Below are 22,919 nucleotides of genomic sequence, written 5' to 3' on the forward strand. Positions count from 1 at the left end.
CAAGGCATGTTTACAAAGCATATGGTTCTGAAAATACAGCAGCTTGAATCACTGCCCTAAACACAAGTGAACTTTCTTCCAGATTGCAACTACTGCAAAACTAGAAGACAGTACAGCAATGCTGCCTACAGAAGACCTCCTCCTGCAGTCCAGGTAAACTGCACTGTGGTACCACACTACTGTACAGTTGTGTAACAATTTAGTGCTGCCGAAATACCATTTCCCTTAAACCAAGGCAAGAAAATCAAATACACCTTGTACTGCTTCCAGCTTAGCAGTAAAAGTACAGGTCCCACAATATTAAAGGGGGTCTGGCTTATTTTAGGATTTTTGCTCAGTTTCCTGGTCATTTTTAAATGGAGCATAGCAAACTACTAAAACCTGGTAAGCACAAACTAAAGTCTAAGACCCAAAGTGACTTTCTCTAAACATCATAACTAGTTCACAGCATGTCCAGTACTGCAACTAAAACCATTCTCAACCTCTCATTTAGAATCAGGGCAAAGCCAAAAATGTTGGGGGCAAAGATAAAGGGACAGATTTATAAAATTTGTCAACTTAAGTTGCTAGAGCACGTTTAGCATCATTTCCTGAAGGACATGAAGCACGACTGACTGCAGTCCTCAGTAAACAAGTTGAAAGCCTGGAAGAAAAATCTTGACAGCTGAGATGTGCTTATGGACCGCATATAAAAATGGCACATTTCTGAATTCAATTACAGCCTAGAATGTCAATATATTCCTTCAAGCCTGCTCATACAAAAATCAAGAAGCACTGTCCCAGTGTTCATAAATATGGCATTTAATGGATCTGTATTCTATTCGAGAATATCCACCACTCAATCTAGAGCGTGTAAATGGAAATCTCTTGTGGGGAGATTTCCATTTAATGCAATCTAGTGCAGTCTCAAGAGTTGGTATATTTAAGTAGGGGGTGCAGCCCCCCATGCTTAAACCAGTTAGGGTACTGTCTTATTTTTTTCACGCTAGAGCTTGAGCATTTGATATTCTCGTGTCATCATTCACCATTGTCGACATTCGAGAATTTAGAGACTCATTTAGTGCAGCAAGAGGTAATGCAATATATTCAATAGCAGCATGAAAGTTAAATGCTTTTTAACTAAATTTTGTTAGAGAAAATTTAGTAATCTCTGCCAAAGCACAGGTAGTACAGACTCATTTGCACCTCTAGGGCTAAAAAAAAAAATCAAACAAGGCAAGATTTTTAACAAACAGTGCTCATTAATGGACTAATACCAATTATGCAGAATGCATCAATAGAAATTTTAATCCAATTCACTTACATGCCCAGAATTGAGTGATAAAGATATAGGTAAGAAAAGCTTTCCATTTACAGAATTGAAGGATAGTTAACCTCTTGACAAGCCATTTATCCTCACTGCTGCAGTTTAGCCATTTTGTACAAATACCAGGTTTTAGCTTTGTATACATCACTTGCAAAACTTAAAGCATGAGTTTATACCCCAAAATTCCAGTTCTTGAAGGCATCCAAAAGTGGAACATTCCAAGTTACAGTAAGCAACCACCATTCCATTTTTGCCTGAAGGGCTCAGGTTTTCATTAGCTTTGCCTAGAACCTAACAGCCAATGAAAATGTCAGATTCAAACCCAGATACTACTTATGGATGCTGGTAAGCTTTGAACTCCTTTTTCAATATACTGCAGTAGCACAGAACAAACTTTGGTAAAGCTCCAAGTGCTACAGGACTGCTCATATGGGTTCTGCAAAGTGTCTGGCAGAACTGGAGTAGAATAGGCTAATTGCTTAGACCACTGTAGGTCAGAACCAGGAGACAGCCTTTTATACTGGGGTGGTGGTCTCTGCGAGACTGGTGGTGTGATGCAATAGTTCCCCTCTTGACACACTGGTCCAGTCTTGGGTTGAGAGCTTAGCCTCTAGTTTGGCTGTATAATTGCATCTCTCATGCATTAGTGTTTGGTGGTAGGAAGAGGGTAGTCTGTACATGAAGCAGTTGCAACACTGCCTCAAAATGCCCAGATTCACCTGAAACTCCCCTTTGGATATGCCTGGATAGGTACAGTGAACCGTTTCACCGATTGGCTGGCAAGGTCAAATAGAAAACCTTGCCCTTCTCTACAGTATAGGGGGTCTAGTGCCAAGGTTTATTAGTGCTTATGAGTTTAGAGCAAGTGCCGGGCTAAGAAGTGAATGGTTTGAGTGCTAAAGTTGAGTCTGTCTAGTTCCAAGGGAAAAATTAAGAGTAGACTTTGTGGAGCCAGGAATACTTGTACCCTAGTTAACAAGCACTGCCCGGCACACAACTGCAAATGCAGGTTTTATAGCAGGGAAATGAAAGATAGAAATTAGCCCAAAATTGCCAATAAACTACCAATTTCTGGGCAGAAACCACTCTTCCAGGGACATATATGCTGCTCAAAGCTCTCCTCTGTCACAGGAGAGTAGAGAAACTTCCTTCTATCCAAGGTATGGGCAAAAACATTTTAACAGCCCTGAATTCAGCACTAACCTGAAAACTGGACTATACTAGCTTAGAAAGGCAGGAAAACCAAGTATTTTTTTTTCAGAAAAAAGCAGATACAATCAAAAAACTTTAAATGCACTTGCCTCCAAGTGCTTAGAACTCATCAGCAGCCAATTTGCCACAACACTAAGTCTTTCGAGGGAGAAAACAAGATTAAATGCATCCTACAACTGACCCATTCTTAAAAACAATTCAGTAAATAAAATCTTGACATTTCAACAGCCCCAAGCTGCATAATGTTTCTGTAAGATTCTTTGCACAGGAAGAATGCACATAAAGGTACTTTTCTGAAAATTGTTACAAGACACACACACATAAAGGTTGCAGTTGTACATTTCTAAATCCACACGGCACAGGCACGATTGATGAATACATGTGTAATTATGGTATGCATTGCAGTGTACTAGTGTGCAGTCCTACACTGGCAATAACTTTCAAATATACCATCATGGTGATACTGAAATGAGTGTTGTAGAAATAGCGGTCAAGAAAGTGGATAAAATCTCACAAGTTGTAGCTCCAAATCAAGGGGGACACTTTGCAAAGCTCGAAACAGTAAGGCACTTCCATGAGTCAGCACTTAAATGTCTCAAAGTGACCACAGCAACCACCTTTAAGTGTCTAAAAATAAAAACTCCCAGTAGCAAAGATCTGGCATGGAAAAGCAGTGTCCAACAAAAGCAATAGAAGCCAATGCAAAACGGACTTAAATTAAAAACAGTTAAAGCATCTGATGAAGGGTTCTCTGAAAGTGCTTATCCTTTAATGGTTTTAAGTTTGTCAGTTTTATGCTAGTTTCCTATTGTTCAGTTGGAATAAAGTATTTTTATTGTACTCAGCAGGGTTGCCTGGTGATATTTTACCTTTAATAAAAATGGTTGCGGTGGTCAGAGGCTGTGTGCTGAACTTGCTTGCAAAGCTGTTGGAATATTTCAACCTATAACTATTCTGTAGCCAGTTTCAACCGACTGGCTAGTCAATCACCACAAACCAGAATGATATAGTAAGCCAAGGTAGAAAGTCATTGTCATAGCTATACCAATAGAAGCAGACGAAATGCCAAGCCACCTTTTATTTAATACATACACAATAGTGTGCCAATTTGTCTGAAAGCTAGGTGATCAAACCTCATTGTCCAGAAAGCTTTAAAAGGCCACAAAAACCCCACGTTAAACACCATCACCAGCAGATTCAAGGGACTAGAGAATATCAAGATTAAAGATCTGTGCCAGCAATGCTATAACATGCCATGAATATCTGTCAGGATAATGCAAGGCAATTAAGCACCTAAACATTACACCTTGCTCACTTAATCCACTTCACAAGGACATTTCCCCAATTGTCTAATCAGAGCTCCTGCATACACCAACTGGCAAGTGTAAGGGACTAATGTACACAGCATGAATGTCCAGACTTGCAATGTAAAGAACTTGCCACCAATACAACAGTTTCCTGTTCTAGTACTGCCCCAACCAAAAGGGGTAACAGAAGACAAGCCAGGACCAAATATCACCCAATGTTTTACATCAGGGTAATATTTGCTCATTAGCAATATGTAGGACATGTAGCATTTAAACAAAGATATTGATTCTTTGTTCACTAGACAAGCTTAGTCTCAATCTCTTCAGACTAAAGTTTCCACTCCAGTTTAGTTGTAAATCCAACAGCTTTCAGTACCTACAAAACAGCTATTTCAAGCCAACTTCTCACCTCCATTTTCTCACCTCCATTTTTTACCCAACTTGCTCTATTGAAAGAGCAGTGAATAAATGTTATGCTTACCTTCAGCTCAACTCTTCCAGTCCAGTTTGTTGTGTCAAGGGAGAATGATGCAGTGCCATTTGAATCGGTGGTAAAAGTAGCCTTCATTTCCTCTTTGGAGTAGACAAAAAGGTATACCATTTGACTGGACATAGGTGTTCCATCTGCTTTTCTCAGAAAAATCTGTTTAAAAGAATAAACTTTAACATGCCACCAAAAATACTAAATAAAATATTCAATCAATATGGAGGAGCATTGTTAATTGGTAACCCTTTGTCAAGATCCTGTGGCAGTAGGTGCAATTTGCATCTAGTTTGGTATTTTTGGGAGATATCTAGCCACCATTCACTTACTGATAGTGAAGCACCACCTATAGTCCCATCCTATCTATACCATACTAGAACTTAATATCCAAAAGGCACCATCATTTTAATCACTGCAGCAGTAGCGTTAGCTATACGAGTTGTATCCTGCCTAGGATAGGACAGCTCTCCAGCTTCCAAAGCAGGAAGCCTCATTCCCTGTCCACTGACTGGGAGCAGAGCCTGGAAAAGTCAGTCTGGACAAACCCTTCAGACCTTTCCTGCCAAAAAGCATTCCTCTTAGGCTAAAAGGAGACTGTACTTGGGTGTTGCCATCACTGGGCAAACAAAACCCCTTTTGAGGAAAAAACATTCCACAACTGTGCGAGATTACTTTCTGTAAACATTCCACAACTGTGCCAGATTACTTTCTTTAAAAGTAATTTAAAGCAAGGAATTTTACATTTCTTGAACTAGTATGCAACTTTTCAGACTGGTTCTACTTCAGCATTAAACTCATTGTTAAACTTTACTGTTTATGGGCAAGGATGTGCTGTTAGTGTCACTGGGGCTTTCAGTTTGACCATGGAACTTCCAGGGTATTTTTTTATATAAAGTAAAGCTGCCAAGACCATTTCTGGCTCCTCAGACCACTTATCTTTTGCCTTCCCCAGAGAAGAGCATGGAAAGCTCTTTCCTAACCAGATGCAGAGGTATTTTCCTGACAGTTTGCTACTATGGAAATTCTTAACATTAAACATGAATCTTTCCCTGTCACTTTAGGCCGTGGTAATTTATTGGGCTTTGCTCAACCCCCCCCCCCCCCATCTGGTTTTACTAGTAAAGTGCCGAGATTTCCGATGAACAGGCATACAGCTGAGGAAACTTGCATCTCCCCAAAAGACCGATTTAGTGAATCTTCCTATCACCTTAATTTGCATGAGACCATATCTACAATGAACCAGTTGGAACATGAAATACCAGTGCCTTTGAAAGTGCAATTAAAAGTGGAATTCTCAACCCAGTCATGCTCCAGTAGCTCTGGTGGATTTCTATAGACTTGCATGCTTGACGGCCTGCAATGTGGAGGAACCATTTTCTAATCCCAGATTAGGCCCTGCAGTAGTTTTAGCAAATCCAGTTGCACCAAGACATTTGGTAAACACTAATCCATAGCTCCGATTGGCAAAATGCATTTTGTCGAAGGCTTTCCTATCAAGCTCACTTGTTTGCTGGCTTCATTTGATAACAAAGTTAATTTTCCCTGTGATAAAAGGATATTTTCTACTCATTGCTCAGAGCGTGAACACTTCTTTGAAGGCTGCTTGTAGTGCAACAGATACAGTAGCAGCTGGTCTGAACAAGGTAACTGTAGAAGCTTTGCATGGTAAAAGCTAAAATGTAATCCTCTTAGGGAGGCTTTCAGAACTTCAGCAGATACACTGATGTGAGAAGTCAGGGCGCAACTTCTTCCTCAGGACTTTTATAAAAAGCAAAAAAAAATAAGAGCAGACCTATCAGAATTATGCTGAGCACATTCAAAACATTAAGGAATCTCCAAGAGAGCTTCTTAGAAATCTGGACCATCTCTGAAGGACTACAAATTGAGCCCCTCTCCCACATTGCAAACTTTAAGCCTGGATATCCACTTAAACAGAGGGAGACTCATTCGGGGCATATGGCAGTGGAGTTCTTTCCTGAGGATTCCTGCCAGTAGCTGATGCAGAGGAATAGGGCAGAGCTGCAATTCCTGTGGTACACGATTTGGAGTGCCTAATTTAATTGGGGGGGGGGGGGGGTTCTTCCAGGATTTGACTCAGTTGTTGAAAACCTCAGTTTGTCTCCATTCAACACCAGCAAAATTGTGCTCCAGAACCCCTTGCAGAAGCCATGGGGAGAGATGCATGGTCATTTCCTTGGACAGGAATGTTTTCTGTATCAATGTCCAAGGTCACCAAAATGTAAGGACTCTTCACTGTGGGGACCCCCTCTGGCCCAGACAACAGTTCCCTTCCTCAGAGTGGACCTACTCTATACACAGGGGTTGTTTGATAAACCCCAACTTGACAACTCCAATGGTCTGGATACGTTTTAGGCACACTGACATGTAGGTAGAGAAACATCTGCTACTGGAAAGCAGAGCTTTCTAAATTTATACCAAAACCCTATTTATCTGGTTCTACAATGCAAGTTACCCTCCGACCTTCTGTACTCAAAGGTTCATTTCAGCACGTTTGCCCAAGAATCCCCTTCAAGTGCACTCCTATTAAGATTTTTTTTTTTTTTTTTTTTAAAGGAGTTCTACATAAAAGGGGACTCTTCTGGGATCTTAATATTGTTTTGGGTGCTCCATTTGAACCAGCAGTCAGTATGGAAAACTGTTGTGGATTGCTCATACTTCTGCAAGAATAGAGAGTCAAAAGCTCTAACAGTGGGTCAACCTTACCTCAACTTTTCATATGGGTGTCTCAGAATAACTATTCATATTAGTCTTTCCAGAAGATACAATAACTTCATACTCTGTGTCCAAACAACTCATACCATCTTAACAGGACTAACTGATCAGAATTTCTGAAGGAAAAACTTCAGAAAGCAGACCATTTCCAATGGTTGCTACAGGTTTAGTATCCTCACAAACAAGCCTATTCGAGACAGGGTAAAGCACATTCTAGGCAGCTTTCACTTTAGTGGCTTGTAAACAGAAACCGCTTAGTCCTCTATTCACACTGAGAATAAATTTTCCAGGCTAGAGCAGACTTAGCCAAGCTCATTTGTCAGGTGATTCCTGACCCTTACCCCATCTTCTCCCAGTCCTCAAGATATTCTACACATATAGCTAAGGTTACTGCAACAGTGCAAGTTAACTTGCACAACTGTACCAAGACATTTGAGCGATCATTACTGCAAAAGCTGCTCCTTCAATCCACCCCTTTTTTCTTGCCAGAGTATGGACATTGTATTTTGCTTTTCTAGTATCATCCACTTTATGCTATAGCCTCCCCTGTTTGTTAGCATGAAAGCAGTGGGACTTAACACCCCATTTTATATAAATATGTTCAAGCTGTCAGTTTGGGCATACAATTTTTGCAAGCAATCTACTGTTGTAGTCTCTGTAGGTTATACAGCTCATAATACTAAAGCTATTGCAGCAGTGAACATCTACTGCTATGATAAGTTTACATAACCAAGTTCCATCAAAAAAGCCAAGAGTACCCGCCCTTCCCCAAACCCCCTCATTACTTCTAATGAAGTAGCTTGACATACCTTTCCTATGTAAGGAACGCCAGCCCGGTAGTAGCTCTCAACATTTTGAAACTCCATGGTCACAATATTTTCAGACACTGGCACCACTGTAGAAGCACTAATCACAACACCTACCAATGAAAACAATGTTATTTTAAGCAGCAACACTGGTTTAGCAACTTCATTGTCTGTACAAGCCAGAATTAATGTTGAGCTTAGAAAAACTTAATTGCATTGAAGTGTTAGTTTAACATAGTAATCTGTTCAAAACATTTAAGTCCTCTGCATCCAGAAAGTAGATTTCAGTAATTGTCTGCCCACAGCATACTAGGTCAATGTGGCAGAATGAGAATAAAGCTGAAGTGATGAGGTAGAGGCACCATGACAACTCATTGGTCCTTCAAACTGCCTACTAGTGCCCATATTTAAATAGGTTACTTAATTGTTCAACACTTCTGCTGCCAACCCAGAAACACTACGTTCCTCTAAAGCCTTGTTTGAGATGGATTTCTTTTCGTTAGAGCTAATCTGAGCCAGCTGCCACCTCTGAAAAACTCAGCAATACAAACACTATAGGCTAATTAAGCGCAAGCAGACATAAGATAGAGGTACTTCATCTACAGGCTCTGTACAACATTGTGGATGCCAGATCTGAAGCCTCACATGGGCAAAATGCATGGGAAAATCCTTGCTGTTACCAACTATAAAGATTCAAGAAATGAAACTTACAGCAAGAATGAGTGCAAACTGGAGCTTTTTTCCAGATTACAAGTTTGAAGTTGCCAAATTCCCTATTCGTCTTGCAAAGTCCCAATAGGAAGTCCAAAATTGCACGGGATGCCCAATTATAGCATTGCCATTAGACAGTTACTGTTCTGCCCAAGGTGAAGTTAGAAAACTAATTGCAAAAAAAGGTTAGCTGATCAGGCCCAATAGGCCAGTCTCCATTACAAAACGCTGAGCTCTAAAATCGAGATTTTAATTGCAATTAAAATAGCAAATGCCCATAAGTACTTTTTAATGCAATGAACGGCATATGTTCATACCTTTACAGAATACAGTATTTTTATACAGAATACAGTATTTTTATTCGGAAAACACCCACTTTTCAACCTTTCCAGTCTGACAGCAGGAATCCTTCAAGCCAAGAGGCATGTCCTGAAAGAAAAATCTTGCCTAAAGGGTGAATTGAAGCAAACCAGCTGGTACACTGAAGTCTGGAACAAAAAGTCACTATATGAAGACAAATCCAGTCAGAAAAAAACAGACCAATGCAAAGCTTTAACCACCTTCCTCAATGCTAAAACAGTACACATTTAAATAGGAGCCAAAAGGTAAATGACCACAGCCATTTAAAAAAAATGCACTATACCATCAATTAAAACTTTTGTAAAACATCCTTAAAGGTGTAAATTACAAATTGTAGTATTAACAAGCACAGGATTTAGAGTACATTTAGACCAGGCTCTAAATCTGCGTGGAACCTGACCAGCCACTCATTCTTTAGTCTCTAAAAATTAAAATCACCACCTCTAGGTTCGTTTTGTACACCATTACTCTGAATTTAAAGAGATGATCCACACCATTATGCATGATGTGCTTAAACCGTGCATTCTCATTTCTGAAATATTATTATATGCTCTTTAAAATTTCTTTGTGGTCTTTCCTATGTAAAATGAATCACATTTTTCACAGGTAGCAAGGTAGACCACATTAACACTATTGCAGGTAGCAATAAACTGCATATTGGACAATGGGTGGATAAATTTGTCACCATTATGCTTAATGTCATCATAGCAACTACAGCACATAACACCTATACGTAACCAGGTTTACTGCCTAACCTTACTTTTGTGATATCCTTAAAAACTTGTAGCATAACCTGCTCTTTAAACTAAGATTTCTATATGAAATAAGGGTCTAGCATCTAGTATAGCACTATTTGTTACATATCTAATTTTATCATTTTCATTTACAATAGTTGTGGCTACTTCCCTGTTTCATAGCATAACTTCTACCTTGTTTCACACGATTTGCTATTTTTAGTACCTCCATGCGGCTATAGCGACTACTCACTCGCCTACCATCTCATTCATTTGCTCACTAAACCGTATATCTGTATTCAACCTATTAACTCCACATTTGTGCTTTAACTATTCCTTGAAAAAATATGGGGGCATGTAGACTGCCTATGTACAATATCTATTCATGTGTACATTTTTCTTATACTTCTCTATTTTATCCATTTTTTTTTTTTAAATGCTTGTCTAAACTTTCACTACAAGAGTGGTTCATTTTAAATTCAAGGAATTCAGTGGTGTTATTTAAATAAACATAGTCAAGCAACTTCAATTATGCCATTCCACACAAAATAAAACAATCTACAAATCTTACACAGCTCAACTTTGACAATGCATTCTCATTAAGAACACACTTTCTCCCATTGATGAACTATATTTGCATGGGTATTGGCCACAGGTGTTAAGAGCCTAACAGCCCTTGAAAATGGAAGGTAGTGTATTGTTTGGTTAAGAAATTGACTTTGGAAATTAACCCACTGCTGCATTTGACACCATCTCCTCCATTGCTGGAGGAAGCACCTCGTAGTGACGCTGCTTTTGAAAAGCTATTGTTAGAGTATTGGAAAGAAAGGTTGGGACAGAAACTGTTTCAATGGCAACACTCGAGTTTAAGCTCTAGACTTTGGGGGTAGTGCCACGTGGTGACACAGTATTTTTATAACAGCATAATGGCAGATAAAGATAAGCACCTAAAGTCTAGGTTTTAAAGTGTTCAGACTGCAACCAAAAGAGGTCTGTTACAGATGGACATGTAACATCCATTTAGGAGCTGTCCACTTACAGGAGTCTTCTGCCAGGTCATTCTTAGAATTGCTAGAGAGGAAAAGGAAGTTGATAAACATGGTCTTGAGTGACCAGGATGTGACCAGCAAGTCTTCAAAGTCCTCTAGATCTTCTGTAGAGTCTAAGGACTCTAGGCAGTCTAAGAAATCAAAACAATTGAAGTATTTTGCGACCCTGGTCTTTTCTTTACAGAGCCAGCCTGCAGCCCTGGAGCTGGTATCCAAAGTGCCTCAATCTCCATTGCTTCAGTCAGCAGAGTCTGTGCATTCTAGGTAGTCAGCCTGTCGGATTTGGATATGGATCGATTGGTGCAGGAGCCTTTACAGGCACCAGGCCTAGCTAAATTGTTGGCTCTGACCCAAGTGGCTTTGGAGCCAAAGACCACTACTGCTGCTTTGACTACTCAGAGCCATACTAGACCTTCAGAGCCAGATGAAACAGACCTCTTGACTGTGGATCTCTTAGCAGAGACCTGCACCAGTGTCCTCTGCTCCATCCACTCTGACATCCTCTGTGCTGACTGGGGACTCTAGGAGCAGACACTCCAGTCAGATCCAGAGAGAATAGTCAGAGTGACTCTTCCTCTCATGGCTTTGGCTCTGATAAGCTCTGCTCCTACCTCTGGGTTGGTGCGGGAGGGTTTGGCAGTTCCTTTGGACCAGTCTGTTCCTTCCCATCAGAGGTGTGGTGCCTTCAAGGCCATGAGGAGAGCTTTGCCCCAAGACATACTTTACTTCAGGCCTTGCCTCATCCCCCAAGTGCCTTGTCTGCTTCCATCATCCAGGTTAGGCATAGAGACCCAGAGCCTCAGGTAGCCCCACAGGGTACCCCCTGCTCTTCCAAGACCTCCCCAAAGGCCCCCATGGAGGATGTTCCCAGGAAGAGATTGTGCAAGAGCCTGCTTCCCCACAGGAGTCTAATATCTGACACTGACTTGGACGAGTCAGAAGGGTCCCTGTGGTCCCCCTGAGGATATCTCCTTTGCGGAGATAGTAGAGATCCTTAGGCAGAGTGGTGATTGGCAGTCCCAAAGCCCTGAGGAGGAGTCCATTCTTCTGAAGGCTTGTCTCAACCCTCCACTTCTTGAGTGTCTCCGCCCTTCAATGAGGTCATGCAGCTGGTCTGAGGGCGTGGTGTCCATGGAGCCTGTTCCTAGGAGGCCCAACAGGTTTATGTTGGCTCCATCAGATGACACCTTATCCAGAGGAGTCCCTGTTGATGCCATGGTGGTGGCCACCAAAAAGGTGGTATCTGAGACTACCATCTGTTCATCCTCCTAATGGAGAATCTAGGATCATGGATAGATAGGTGAAATGCTTGTTTAGTTCAGCGACTTTTGCTCTGCTCACTGAACTAAACCCATTTCACTAGGTTGCAAAGATCTCCTTAAGGAGTTGGGAGATTCTCTTCAGGGTACGGTAGCTGCAGGGGCCTCTGAAAGTTGCTGCCCAGCTTGCTATCCTAAATTCAATTGTCAACTCAATGTGTCATCCTATGCAACTGATGGAATGAGTAGGGCAGCAAGTACAGGAATCGCTCGGAAGAAACTCCTGGATGCGCCTGTGCAAGTCATCCTTTGTAACGCCCCTTTTGATAGCTCAGCCCTTTTGGGGCCTAAAGTGAAGGAAACGGACCAGGTATGAACAGGAGAGAAAGCCCCAGTCAGTTTTTCCACCCCTACCCAGCCTTATCCCAAAACCCAAAGGGGAGGAAATATGTGGTTCCAGAAAGCCCAAGAAGCCTTTCAGAACACATGGTGAACCACACCCTCCAGGGGCAGAGGAGGGGGTAATAGTGGTAGACACCCCCATGGCAGAGGGGGTCTGCAACAGTGAGACTGATCACTTCTCTGCTCAATCCTACCAACGCTCCTGAAAGGCCAGACTGTCCTGCTCTTTGTATCCAGATGCCTGGCAAGAAACAAAATAGCTGGGTACAAAGCATTTCCAGAGGGTACTTCATACAATTCACCACACCTGCCCTGTCCTTAAGAATCTCAGACATCCCACCCAGTTACAGGGAACAAGCAACTAGAGGTCCACAAGTTGCTAGAAAAAAAAATCATCCAGTCACAGCAGAACAGGATTCAGAACTTACTCTGGATTCTTTTTGGTTCCAAAGAAACCAAGGGACCTCAGACTCCACCAATATGTAAAGAGGTTCTGGATGGTCATGCTTCACACTATTTCCCTTCTTAGGGAAGGGCAACTGGATGTGCTAGATAGATCAAGGATGTGTACTACCACAAAAATGGCCAGGCCATCCAGAGATAATCTGCATTTCTGGCTGGGAGCCACTTGAGCCCTGCCCTTTGGTCAATACAGCCCCCAGAGGATTCACCAAATGCATGGCAGTGGTCACTGCTGACCTGAGGTGTCTAGGGTTCCAGATGTTTCTGTACCTAGATTATTGGCTCCTTACTGCCACCACCAGGCATCAACAGATTCAGGCAAGGGAGTAGTCACTCAGCAACTCAGAAAAGTCTTCATTTTTGCCATCGCAGCATAGTTTATCGGGGCAGAGCTAGACACTTCAACCACTGACCATTCGAAATTCTCCCTTTGTCAGCACATTAGTATCGAAAGAGCACCAGCTTCAGAAGTTAGTATCGAGTTTGATGGCTGCAGCAATCCTAGCCATACCATTAGCAATAATGCATATGCAGATTGTTCAATGGCCATTTACTCAATGGTCTTACCAGGAACTTCCCATGGATCACACTATTTTGATGAGCTCTTGCAAGAAAGATCTCCAGTGGTGGTAGATGTCTCATGTCACCATAGGATGCCCCTTTGTTCTACCCCCTCCAATAGCCACTGTGACCACAGATGCTTCTGATAGGGGAGAGGAGGCATTTTCAGGAAGACTGCCCAAGGCACATGGACAGATCAAGAGTCACTTTTGCATATCAATGTTCTGGAGATGTGAGCAGTACCTTTGGTATTGCAGTACTTGCAGGACACTCTTACCCTAGGAACGATTGCAATTCAGACAGACGTCAGTAGTCTGGTACTTGAACAAGCAGAGCGGAACCAAGTCTTACCCCCTTTGCAGAGAAGCCCTCAGTTTGGCAGTGGGCAGTTGCCTCCCAGAACTTTGTTGGAAATACATATCCTAGGGAGATCCAGCTTGATAGACAAACTGATCAGGGCAAGCTTGTTGCTGCCAGAGTGGTCCCTCAAGAAAGATTGACAGGATTTTCTGCAAATGGGGTCAGCCTTGCTGCGACCTTTGCCAGCCACAAACCATGCAGAAGCTACTTTTTCCAGATTCCCCCTCCGGGAGAAGCCCTGAGATGCACACAACTGGCTCCCAGGACTCCTCTATGCATTTCCACCAATCCCATGGTATCCAGAGTACTACAGAAAGCAAAATCCCTGGGAAGGACCATCATTCTTATAACCCCTCATTGTCCTCGGCAGATTTGGTTCCCATTCCTTCGACATCTCTTGGAGGAGCCCTGGATTCTGGACCCAGTTCCAGAACTGGACACATCTGTCAGGGGACCTTCATCCTTCTCTGCAGTCACTGAAGCTGACAGCTTGGCTGCTCCAGTTCCCCTTATAGCCAGGCTTCATAACTTCTCCAATGAGACAAAACAGATCCTTTTGTCTTCAGACATCCACTAGATTACATCTTGGTAAGTTGGAGATTTTCCATATGGGCCTCTAAGCAGAACATTGCTTACAAAGCCCCCTTGACATCCATACTAGAATTCTTCACTATGATTTTTAACAAAAGAGTAGCAGCCATGACAGTTTAGGGCCAGTTGGCTGCTATATCTAACTTTCCTGTTGTGATTGATGGGTTAAATGTCATACAAGTTATCAAAGGCTTTTCTCAAGGGGACATTTCATAGGAGACCACCTGTGAAAACTCCCCATTCTCCATGGAATGGAAATTTTACGCAGTCATGTATAATCCTTCCCCCCCTTTTGAACCAGCATCATCTTGTGACCTCAAATATTTATTGTGGAAAACCATTTTTCTGGTTGCCATTACTTCCACCAGCAGTGTCAGAACTTCAAGCTTCATCAGCCCTCCTTATTTGATCTTTCTTGCTGACATTATCTTAGGACAAATCCCTCTTTTTTGCCCAAAGTGTTCAGAAACTAAGTCATTGAGTTACTAGTTTTCTTCCCTAATCATTCCAAGTTGGAGTATATGCTGCACAAACTTCAGACAGTTCAGATTTTATTTGGATATAACAAAAGATCAGGTAGTCAGACCAGCTTTGTTTCATTCTCTGAATCCAGAAAAGGTAGACCAGTGGCTAAAAACTGTCTAAATGGTTGATAGTTTCACCTTTGTCTACTCTACTCCGCTACTAATATGCCTTTGCAACACAAGAATAAAGCTCACTCAGAGCAGTTTCTACATACTCTGTTCCAAGCCAACTTGCCCCTTGATATCATTTGCGCAGCAGCCACTGTCTAAACCTTATACCTTTATCACTCATTACAAAGTTAAGGCCTCCAGGGACAGGGCTTCTTTTGGGCCTATGGTCCTGAATAATTTACATCAGTGTGCCACCAGAGATTGATGGTGCTAGGGATGCAACCCATCAATTAATGAACGGCAAGATTGAACTTTATGTACTCACTATAATGTTCCATTGAGTTAATCTCTCCATTCTTGCATCCGTCCCTCCTGGCTGATAGTAAACCTAGATGTTCTCATCCTGGTTGCTCAGTTCTTGCTTTCCATAGGATAGCTCATTTATGGTTATAGTACACGCAGTAAACAAGATCTGAGGCAATTCACAGTACATAATGGGATAGGAGCTTTGCCTCGAGCTACTGGAAGACCTCAAGCTTTGCATACGGCCATAGCTGAGCTGATGGATCAGCTCTGAACCCATCAGTTAAGAATTAAGGTGAGATTAACTCGCATGGAACTTTATGGTGAGTACATACCTCCATCATACTAGAAAATAAGTTATCAGAAAATGCTCGACAGGCTACAACTATGACCATTTGGAAACAGTCAAGAGGCATAAACTCATGAGATGTTAATGACTAAAGGTCATATTTTCTCATGGCCAAAACCTGAGAAGTTAAGCCAGCTAACATTCAGAGAGGGCATATGGATCAACTAGACGAGTTCATGCTACGTGTCAGAATAATTAAGGAGAAGGTGGTACTTTCCACAGCACCTTCACATTACAATGGCAAGCATATAACCGCTCCCCCTGTGATGACAGCAGATTTGAATCTTGGGACAGAAGCAAGCATGATAGAGCAAACAGAAGCTGCACCAGTAATTGAAAAAACACCAGTTGGGACCACTTAATTTGGTTCAGTCAGGGTCCCAAATGAGGTTTCAATTGAATTTACCTGAAAAAGTGTTGCAGAAGTGGGTCTAGGGGCCTTTCACAGCAAAGAGACCCCAAAAGGCATGGACAGCCCAGCACAGCAACAGACTGCAGAGTCAGTAAAGTTGAATGAAGGCATTTTAAATCTCTCAAACTATGCATTGACTGAATCACATCTGTCCCTGTTGGGAAAAGGGCCAAGATTTATTCCCAGTGCTTGTGAAGACCTAATAAGTGCTTTAACCAATTTAAAGTTGAGGACTTTAAACCTCAAGTTACTGTGTAAAAATGCTTCTCAAACAAATTTGAAACGTAGTACTTTTGTACCCATTATGAAGGGCAGTAATTACAGAATTACTAATGTGTGAATGTGAAATTAGGCAAGTGTAGGACTAACTTAAAAAGCATAACTTATGAATATGAAGCCCTGAAGGATTTGGAAAGTAATGACAATTATAAAAACAGGCAAACAAAGGTGTGCCATAGTAATTATGAGTCATGCTCACTATTTAAATTCTTTGAAATCACTATTAGAAGACAAACACTTAAGATAACATTGATGCAGATATTATGGTGATACGACATTCAATTGAATGGTGATATTTCACTTGATATATTCAAGTTTGACTATTCCTTGTCCAAGGACACCACATATATGGGATACCAAAGATCCATAAATCATTGACAGAGCCCCCACCGAGACCAATAGTCTCTGGTGAGGGTTGGATCACAAAGCCAGCATCAGTTTATTTGCAGAGCATATCAAGTATACATCTGTTTATGTCCTAGTGTAATTAAGGACAGCTATTTAAATAAGTTGAGATGGTTTACTGGGAGAACTGATAAAACAGTTTGATTACATATTTGTGACATTGGACATATTCACAGTAATACCAAATTAATTTGGGGTTGAGGCTGTACATGAATTTCTCACTAGTGAGGTTGAAATGAACACAGCAAGTGTGCAAAATATTTGTGCTTTATTAGAAATGGTTTTATCTAAGGTCAGAAAGTGGAGCTGTATTTAAGATTTGTATGTGTGGAATGGCACAGTTGGACTTTCTGGACTATGTTGCTTATTTAAACACCATTTAAACACTGAAATCCTTGAATTTAAAGTGAACCACTCAGTAAAATAATGTATATGTGCATTTAGAAAAATGGATAAAGTATACACAAAAAATGTAGAGGCAGATTTTACATGCCCCCATATTTTTCAAGGAATAGTTAAAGCACAAATGTGCAGAGTTAGGTTGAATACAGATATACAGTTTAGTGAGCAAATGAATGAGATGGTAGGCGAGTGAGTAGTCACTAGCTGCATGGAGGTACTAAAAATAATGAATGATGTGAAACAAGGTAGAAGTGATGCTATGAAACAGATTTTTAAAAGGAAAAGTAGCCACAACTGATGTAAATTAAAATGATTAGATATGCAACTACTTAGTTTAAAGACAGAGCAAATAAATTTTGCACATGAATTGGCCTATACTCATGGTAGCACCTGAACTATATTGTACTAGAGGCTAGACCCTTTATTTCATATAGAAATCTCGAGTTGAAAGAGGTTATGCTATAAAGATCAAGGCTATAAAAGGTTGGGCAATAAACCTGGTACGTATAGGTGTATGTGCTGTAGGTGCTCTGACATTGTGCACAAGTGACAAATTTGTCCACCCAGTGTCCAATAAGCAGTTTCATTTTAACTGTTGCTACCTGAAGCGTTAATGGGGTCTACCTTCCTACCTGTGAAAAAATGAGATTAATTTTACATGGGAAAGGCCACAAGGAAGAAATAGACTGCACTGTTTAAAGCACATCATGCATAAGGGTGTGGATCATAGTTTTAAATTGTGTACAAAAGGGACCTAGGTGGCGATTTTAATAATTTAAAAAAAAAATGAGTGGATTATCAGGTTCCAAGCAGATTTAGAACTTCGTCTAAACAATGTAGTTAGTATTAAACCTGTGCTTATTAAAATACAACAGCAAAATTTGTAATGTACATCTTTAAGAATGTTTTAGAAAAGTTTATTTATGGTATAGCGTGATTTGTTGGCTGTGGTCACATTACAATAATATTTGAATATAGGAGCCAAAAGGTAATGTGGTGTGTACTCTTGTAACTGAGGAAGGTTGTTTACTGAAAGCTTTGCTGCATTAAAGTCTGTTTTTGCAGACCATGGATTTGTGTCTTCATAGAAAAGGGAGAACCCAGGACTGCTGAAAAGCTGAGTATAAGACTATAAAATTGTACACTAACTGGATTTCTCCCTTTGCTTATGAGATTCCAAATGTCCCAGTTTGTAAGGGCCAGCAGTTATTCAGATTGACATGATTTGATAATTTATTCTGGCATGAGTTAACTACTGGAACACAAGTACACCTACAGTACTGTGTAATGTACAATGAGCCAGTGTTCACAGAAGCCTTGAGGAGCTGCACGTCTGAGCATGCTCAGCACCCATTCCTTGTGGGGTCCAAGTTAGAGGGTTAAGCCCAAGCTAAGAGAGTTGCCAAAGGATACCAGAGTGGGGTATTGTCAAAAGCCTTGGCCAAATCAAGATAGGCAAAATGTACCATTGTATTCATCCAGGGCTTTGATATTCTTGAATTCCACCAGGAACATGATCTACTCTTACAGCCAAGCTGGGTTGGTAACATTTGAAGGTCACCCATGTCATTGCCAATAAGGCCCATGACAATTGTGGCCTTGCAGAAGCTGGTTAGTCTTACTGGTCTAGTTCCCAGGGTCAGTTGGAGCCCCTTTGTGCGAGGGCATTACTATTGCTGTTCTCCAATTTACTGGAACAAAGCCAGCACACAGGCTGTGGTAAAGAGCGACAAGTTCTGCTTGGTCTGGTTTTAGATTTAGTAAGCACCCTGGTGTTTATCTGGTCCCATAAAGGCAGTGTTTCTGGCCTTGGAGAGTTTTGATAGGACATGTTCTTAGATCCAAAGCCAAAGGAGAGATCACAAATTAGTAAAACAGGAAAAAAAATTAGCCAAGCTATAGTTCACTGGGATAAACCTCCTGTAAGAGTCCCATGGGATATATGCAAATGACCCCAAAGGACACAAGTGTTTCAGCTATGTCTCATGACCAAGTTTTTGTGGATATATTCAGGCCACTAAATCCAAAACCCACTTGCTCTGGACATGCATGAGACATCACAAGCAGATTAAGTGGAATGTTTGGCTATACTTTAGAAACAGGGTCTATAACCCAACAGATGTCCATAATCATTAAGGTGTCTGCAAAATATCCTAACATACAAACCAAAGACAAAGTGCAAAGAAAAACCTAGCCAAGGAGGTTGCAGATTGCATGGCCAGCAACACAAGTAGGAACTTGAAAAGCTACATTCATAACCACCAAAGAGGTGGTTGCATGTATAAGAACAGTCTTTGGTAACAGCAGTTTACTAGCACAAAATTCCCAAGACTATATATGCCTGCTGTGCTAGTTCTATTTGAATGCTGACTTCTGCTTAATCAGGTGTTTCTCATGACAATGTAGCCATAGTTTTTACATTTCACTAGCATTTGTCACAGAACTCCCTCACTGTAGTTTAAAATTACTTTTCACTTTAGGCAAGATTGGGGGAACTTCTGTGCAATATAGCAAGAGCAAGTAATAGAAGTTACCATTAAACAAGCTAGGGGCTCTAAAGAATTTTGCAATGTCAAGAAAATCCTCCAATAACCTGCATGTCCTGAGTGTTTTAAGTCCATTTTTGAAAGACTGCCTGACTGAATTCAGAACTGAAGTTACACTGGACATATCCACATTGATGGGATCTAATGTTCCAAATTTGCTGAAGGTTAAACGTAGTGCTGGCACCTCTGCATTCATGAAAATCTGCCGATCATTAGACTGGAGTTCTGCTGTGGTGACCCTTAACTGGGAAAATCTGAAAGAAAACAAAAAGCTCACTGCCAAAGAGAAGTGTTATTCCAGTTGCATAGAATGGCACCACTGGTAATGAAAGTCACCTAGTCAGACTAATCCAATAACCTAAGATAAAAGCAATAAACTTCAAAATTACATAGTACATCCAGACTGAAATGCCATTCACTCACAGGTGGCTGCAACATGGTACATCCAGACTGAAATGCCACTCACAGGTGGCTGCAACATGGTACAAGTAGATGTGTAACAATTGGCAGTTGAATGTAGACAGGAAAAAACATTTAAGCAGCAGACATTGGCAGGCAGCAGACATTGGTAGGCAAGCTGTAGAACAGATCAAAATATTTATTTTACATTTGTTGACTGGGATAGTCCGGACTGGATACATGTCCATTTTCAGTGGAGGCCTGGGAAAAGCAGCTTAAAGGTAATACACATTGAACATTTAGTAAATGCTAGTTTCAAGCAGTCATAAGCAATATCAGCGTTTAGCACATATACTTATTTATAAAGCACTTTACAAAACATATTTTCAAAGTTATACATGACATTACATTCAGGTTTAAGACAGCAGTTATGCAATTGACACTTCCTGAAATGGAGTAGTAGAAAAGCTAGTAGTTGAAGGTAAGGCACCTAAGAGAGGTCACTAGTCAAGGTTAGTGCAAGGACATAACCAATGAGTTTTGAAGTATTGGAGTTTGTTTTTGAATCAAGTTAGAGGGTTCTCGGGTCAAGCCAGCTGGGAGTCTGTTCCATATTTTTCCAAGAGTTTGCAAACAGAGTCCCCAGCTGAGTAGTTGGATTTGTATGTTTGAACTAAGTCTAGTGGATGATCTCAGTGGCTGGGTGCTGATATTTTTAGTGCAGGTATATTTTCTGATTGGTAAAGGACTGTGCCACTATTAGCTGGTTGAACTGCTGTAGGCTTGATAGTTCAAGCCACCATCCTAGGCGATTTAGGTTGAGACAGTGGTGTCAGGTTGGCTGCGCCAGTAGCAAATCTGGCAAAGTGGTTATAGCAGAATGATAGCTTAAGATCTGTTTTAAGTTGGATAAGAGAGGTGAGGCATAAAGAGTAGATAGTAGATGGGAATGGACAATTGCAGTTCTGGCAAGTGGGGTAAGGAAAGGTATTGAATGAAGCAGAAAGCAATGTGTGCAGTTCTGCACAAACATCTGCCATGCTGCATCACTGCCCTTATGCAAAACCCCTCTGGGGAATGTTTGGAGCCAGCTTAGAGGCATGAAAATCAAGTGAGCTATGGTAATACAAACTTGACTGATGGGTTAGTAAAGGTGCAATAGACAATTTGCTACAATGAAAATTTGTATGCCAACACAAACTGAGGTACACAAGAAGTAATCCAGTATGACATTACAGCCAGGAAGTAGCTAACTAGCAAGAGTCGGGCATTTCTCATACCTGTAAAAGCCAGTATTGGAGATGTCTCCATAAACAGAATACTCCTATAGAAATTTGGAAGTGGAGTGAAAAGTTTATTTAAAAGGGGCTTTAACAGAATCTTTGAAGAAAACTGTGGGGGCTGTAGTACCCAGAGGGCAAACACCCATTCTCCCCAAATGGTTTATTACAGGTTCTTCAAACTGAATTGTACCCCTTACAATTCAAATGCATACATTGAGGAAAGTTAAAAATTGTCAACCTTCCCACAGTATTCAATTAAGCACTTAAAATGTACATTAGATTGGTGCATGGAGAACATATTTGGTTATAATTTTGGTGGTGTCAGCTTCCATTGCCCCATTTGTTTGCATTAGAGGACAAAATTTAAAATCCAATTTCATATAGACCAGTTTCAATTTTTAACAAGCATTTGTCTTTTAAAGAGCATGGCTAAGATGTTGCCAAGAATGAGATCAGTGTTTAGAGCATCCTCATGTTAAGTATTTCTCTCCCATACTCAAACAGAAGCAATGTGCAAGATTGTTGGTGGATTAACTTGATGCAGGAGGCATTTGAGAGTTAGATGGGATTTTATGAACAAGGCAATGGCAACATTTGTATTTCTCAATAGATATAGGAAAGGGTCTTTAAGCATATGCACCTCTGGCAAGCTAGGTTTGAGTAGAGGAACCAAAAGGGGTACTCTCCATTTTACATTTACTTGAATTTGACACTTGTCTAAATGGCACAACTGTTAGTACTCTATTTGCAGATATCTTGTATCTGAAATCCAGAAAAGGATTTCAGTGTCATGGTAAGTTTAAGTTTCAGGATATAAAATATAAAGCTATAGCAGTAAACTTGCCACACTACATATGCCTCTAAAATATGGATTTTGCTAAACCAAATCCTTTTAACAGTTTAGTGGTAGCTCAAGTTTTGTGGGGAAAGACCAATGATAGAGGAAGACCTTTACAATGAATATGGATAATGCACAAGGAGTGAAAATGTTCATTTCCTTTAAAGGAAAGCTCTGCGTTGCAAATTAGTTTCCTTTGAGCTATTTAACACCTCAATTACTGCTTATAGAATTTTATTTTCTGCAATGTCTTCCTGACTGCAAGAGATACTATGGAAGTTTCACACCTCTGTATTGCTTACAACAGCCTGAGCTCCTGACATCAGCAGGTCTAACCATAAGACCATCAGTACCAGACTACAGGAGTGGCCTTAGTCCAACTGGTGCCCTAGGCAAAAGGCTCCATGGCACCCCCCACCACACCACCCGGTGCCCCCATCCTGGTCTACCTACACCAAATAAATACTGGAAGAGTGCCCCTGCTACAATGGTGCCCTAGGCGACCGCCTAGTTGGCCTATGCCTAAGGCCAGCTATGCCAGACTACAAATGTCTGTGGTATGTCATGCACATGTAAACAAATTCCCCTGCATCTTGAGACGTGGGTAGCGATTCCAACATGAGGAAACCTACACAGTACTGGAACCAGACTGAGGAGAAAAGCAACTTAAGAGCAGAGTTAAACTGGAATACCACAGCTACAGACAAAACCAAAGTGGAAAATAGCAGAAA

At 41.0% G+C, this 22,919-nt stretch overlaps 1 protein-coding gene across 2 annotated transcripts in view; it reads right to left on the reverse strand.

Annotated features, from left to right (window-relative positions):
* The window catches only part of LOC122793959 (alpha-2-macroglobulin-like protein 1), a 621,161-nt gene that overhangs the window by 465,251 nt on the left and 132,991 nt on the right, over positions 1 to 22,919 (reverse strand). For both annotated transcript variants that reach the window (XM_044062013.1, XM_044062014.1), the window contains 2 exons: positions 7,852 to 7,961; positions 4,307 to 4,468 (listed from right to left, as the gene is read on the reverse strand). In XM_044062013.1, coding sequence (XP_043917948.1) covers positions 4,307 to 4,468; positions 7,852 to 7,961 — 272 coding nt within the window. The remainder of the gene's footprint in view (positions 1 to 4,306; positions 4,469 to 7,851; positions 7,962 to 22,919) is intronic.

This window comes from Protopterus annectens, chromosome 2.part1, assembly GCF_019279795.1.
Source record: "Protopterus annectens isolate FY-2018-M chromosome 2.part1, PAN1.0, whole genome shotgun sequence".
NCBI lineage: Eukaryota > Metazoa > Chordata > Ceratodontiformes > Protopteridae > Protopterus > Protopterus annectens.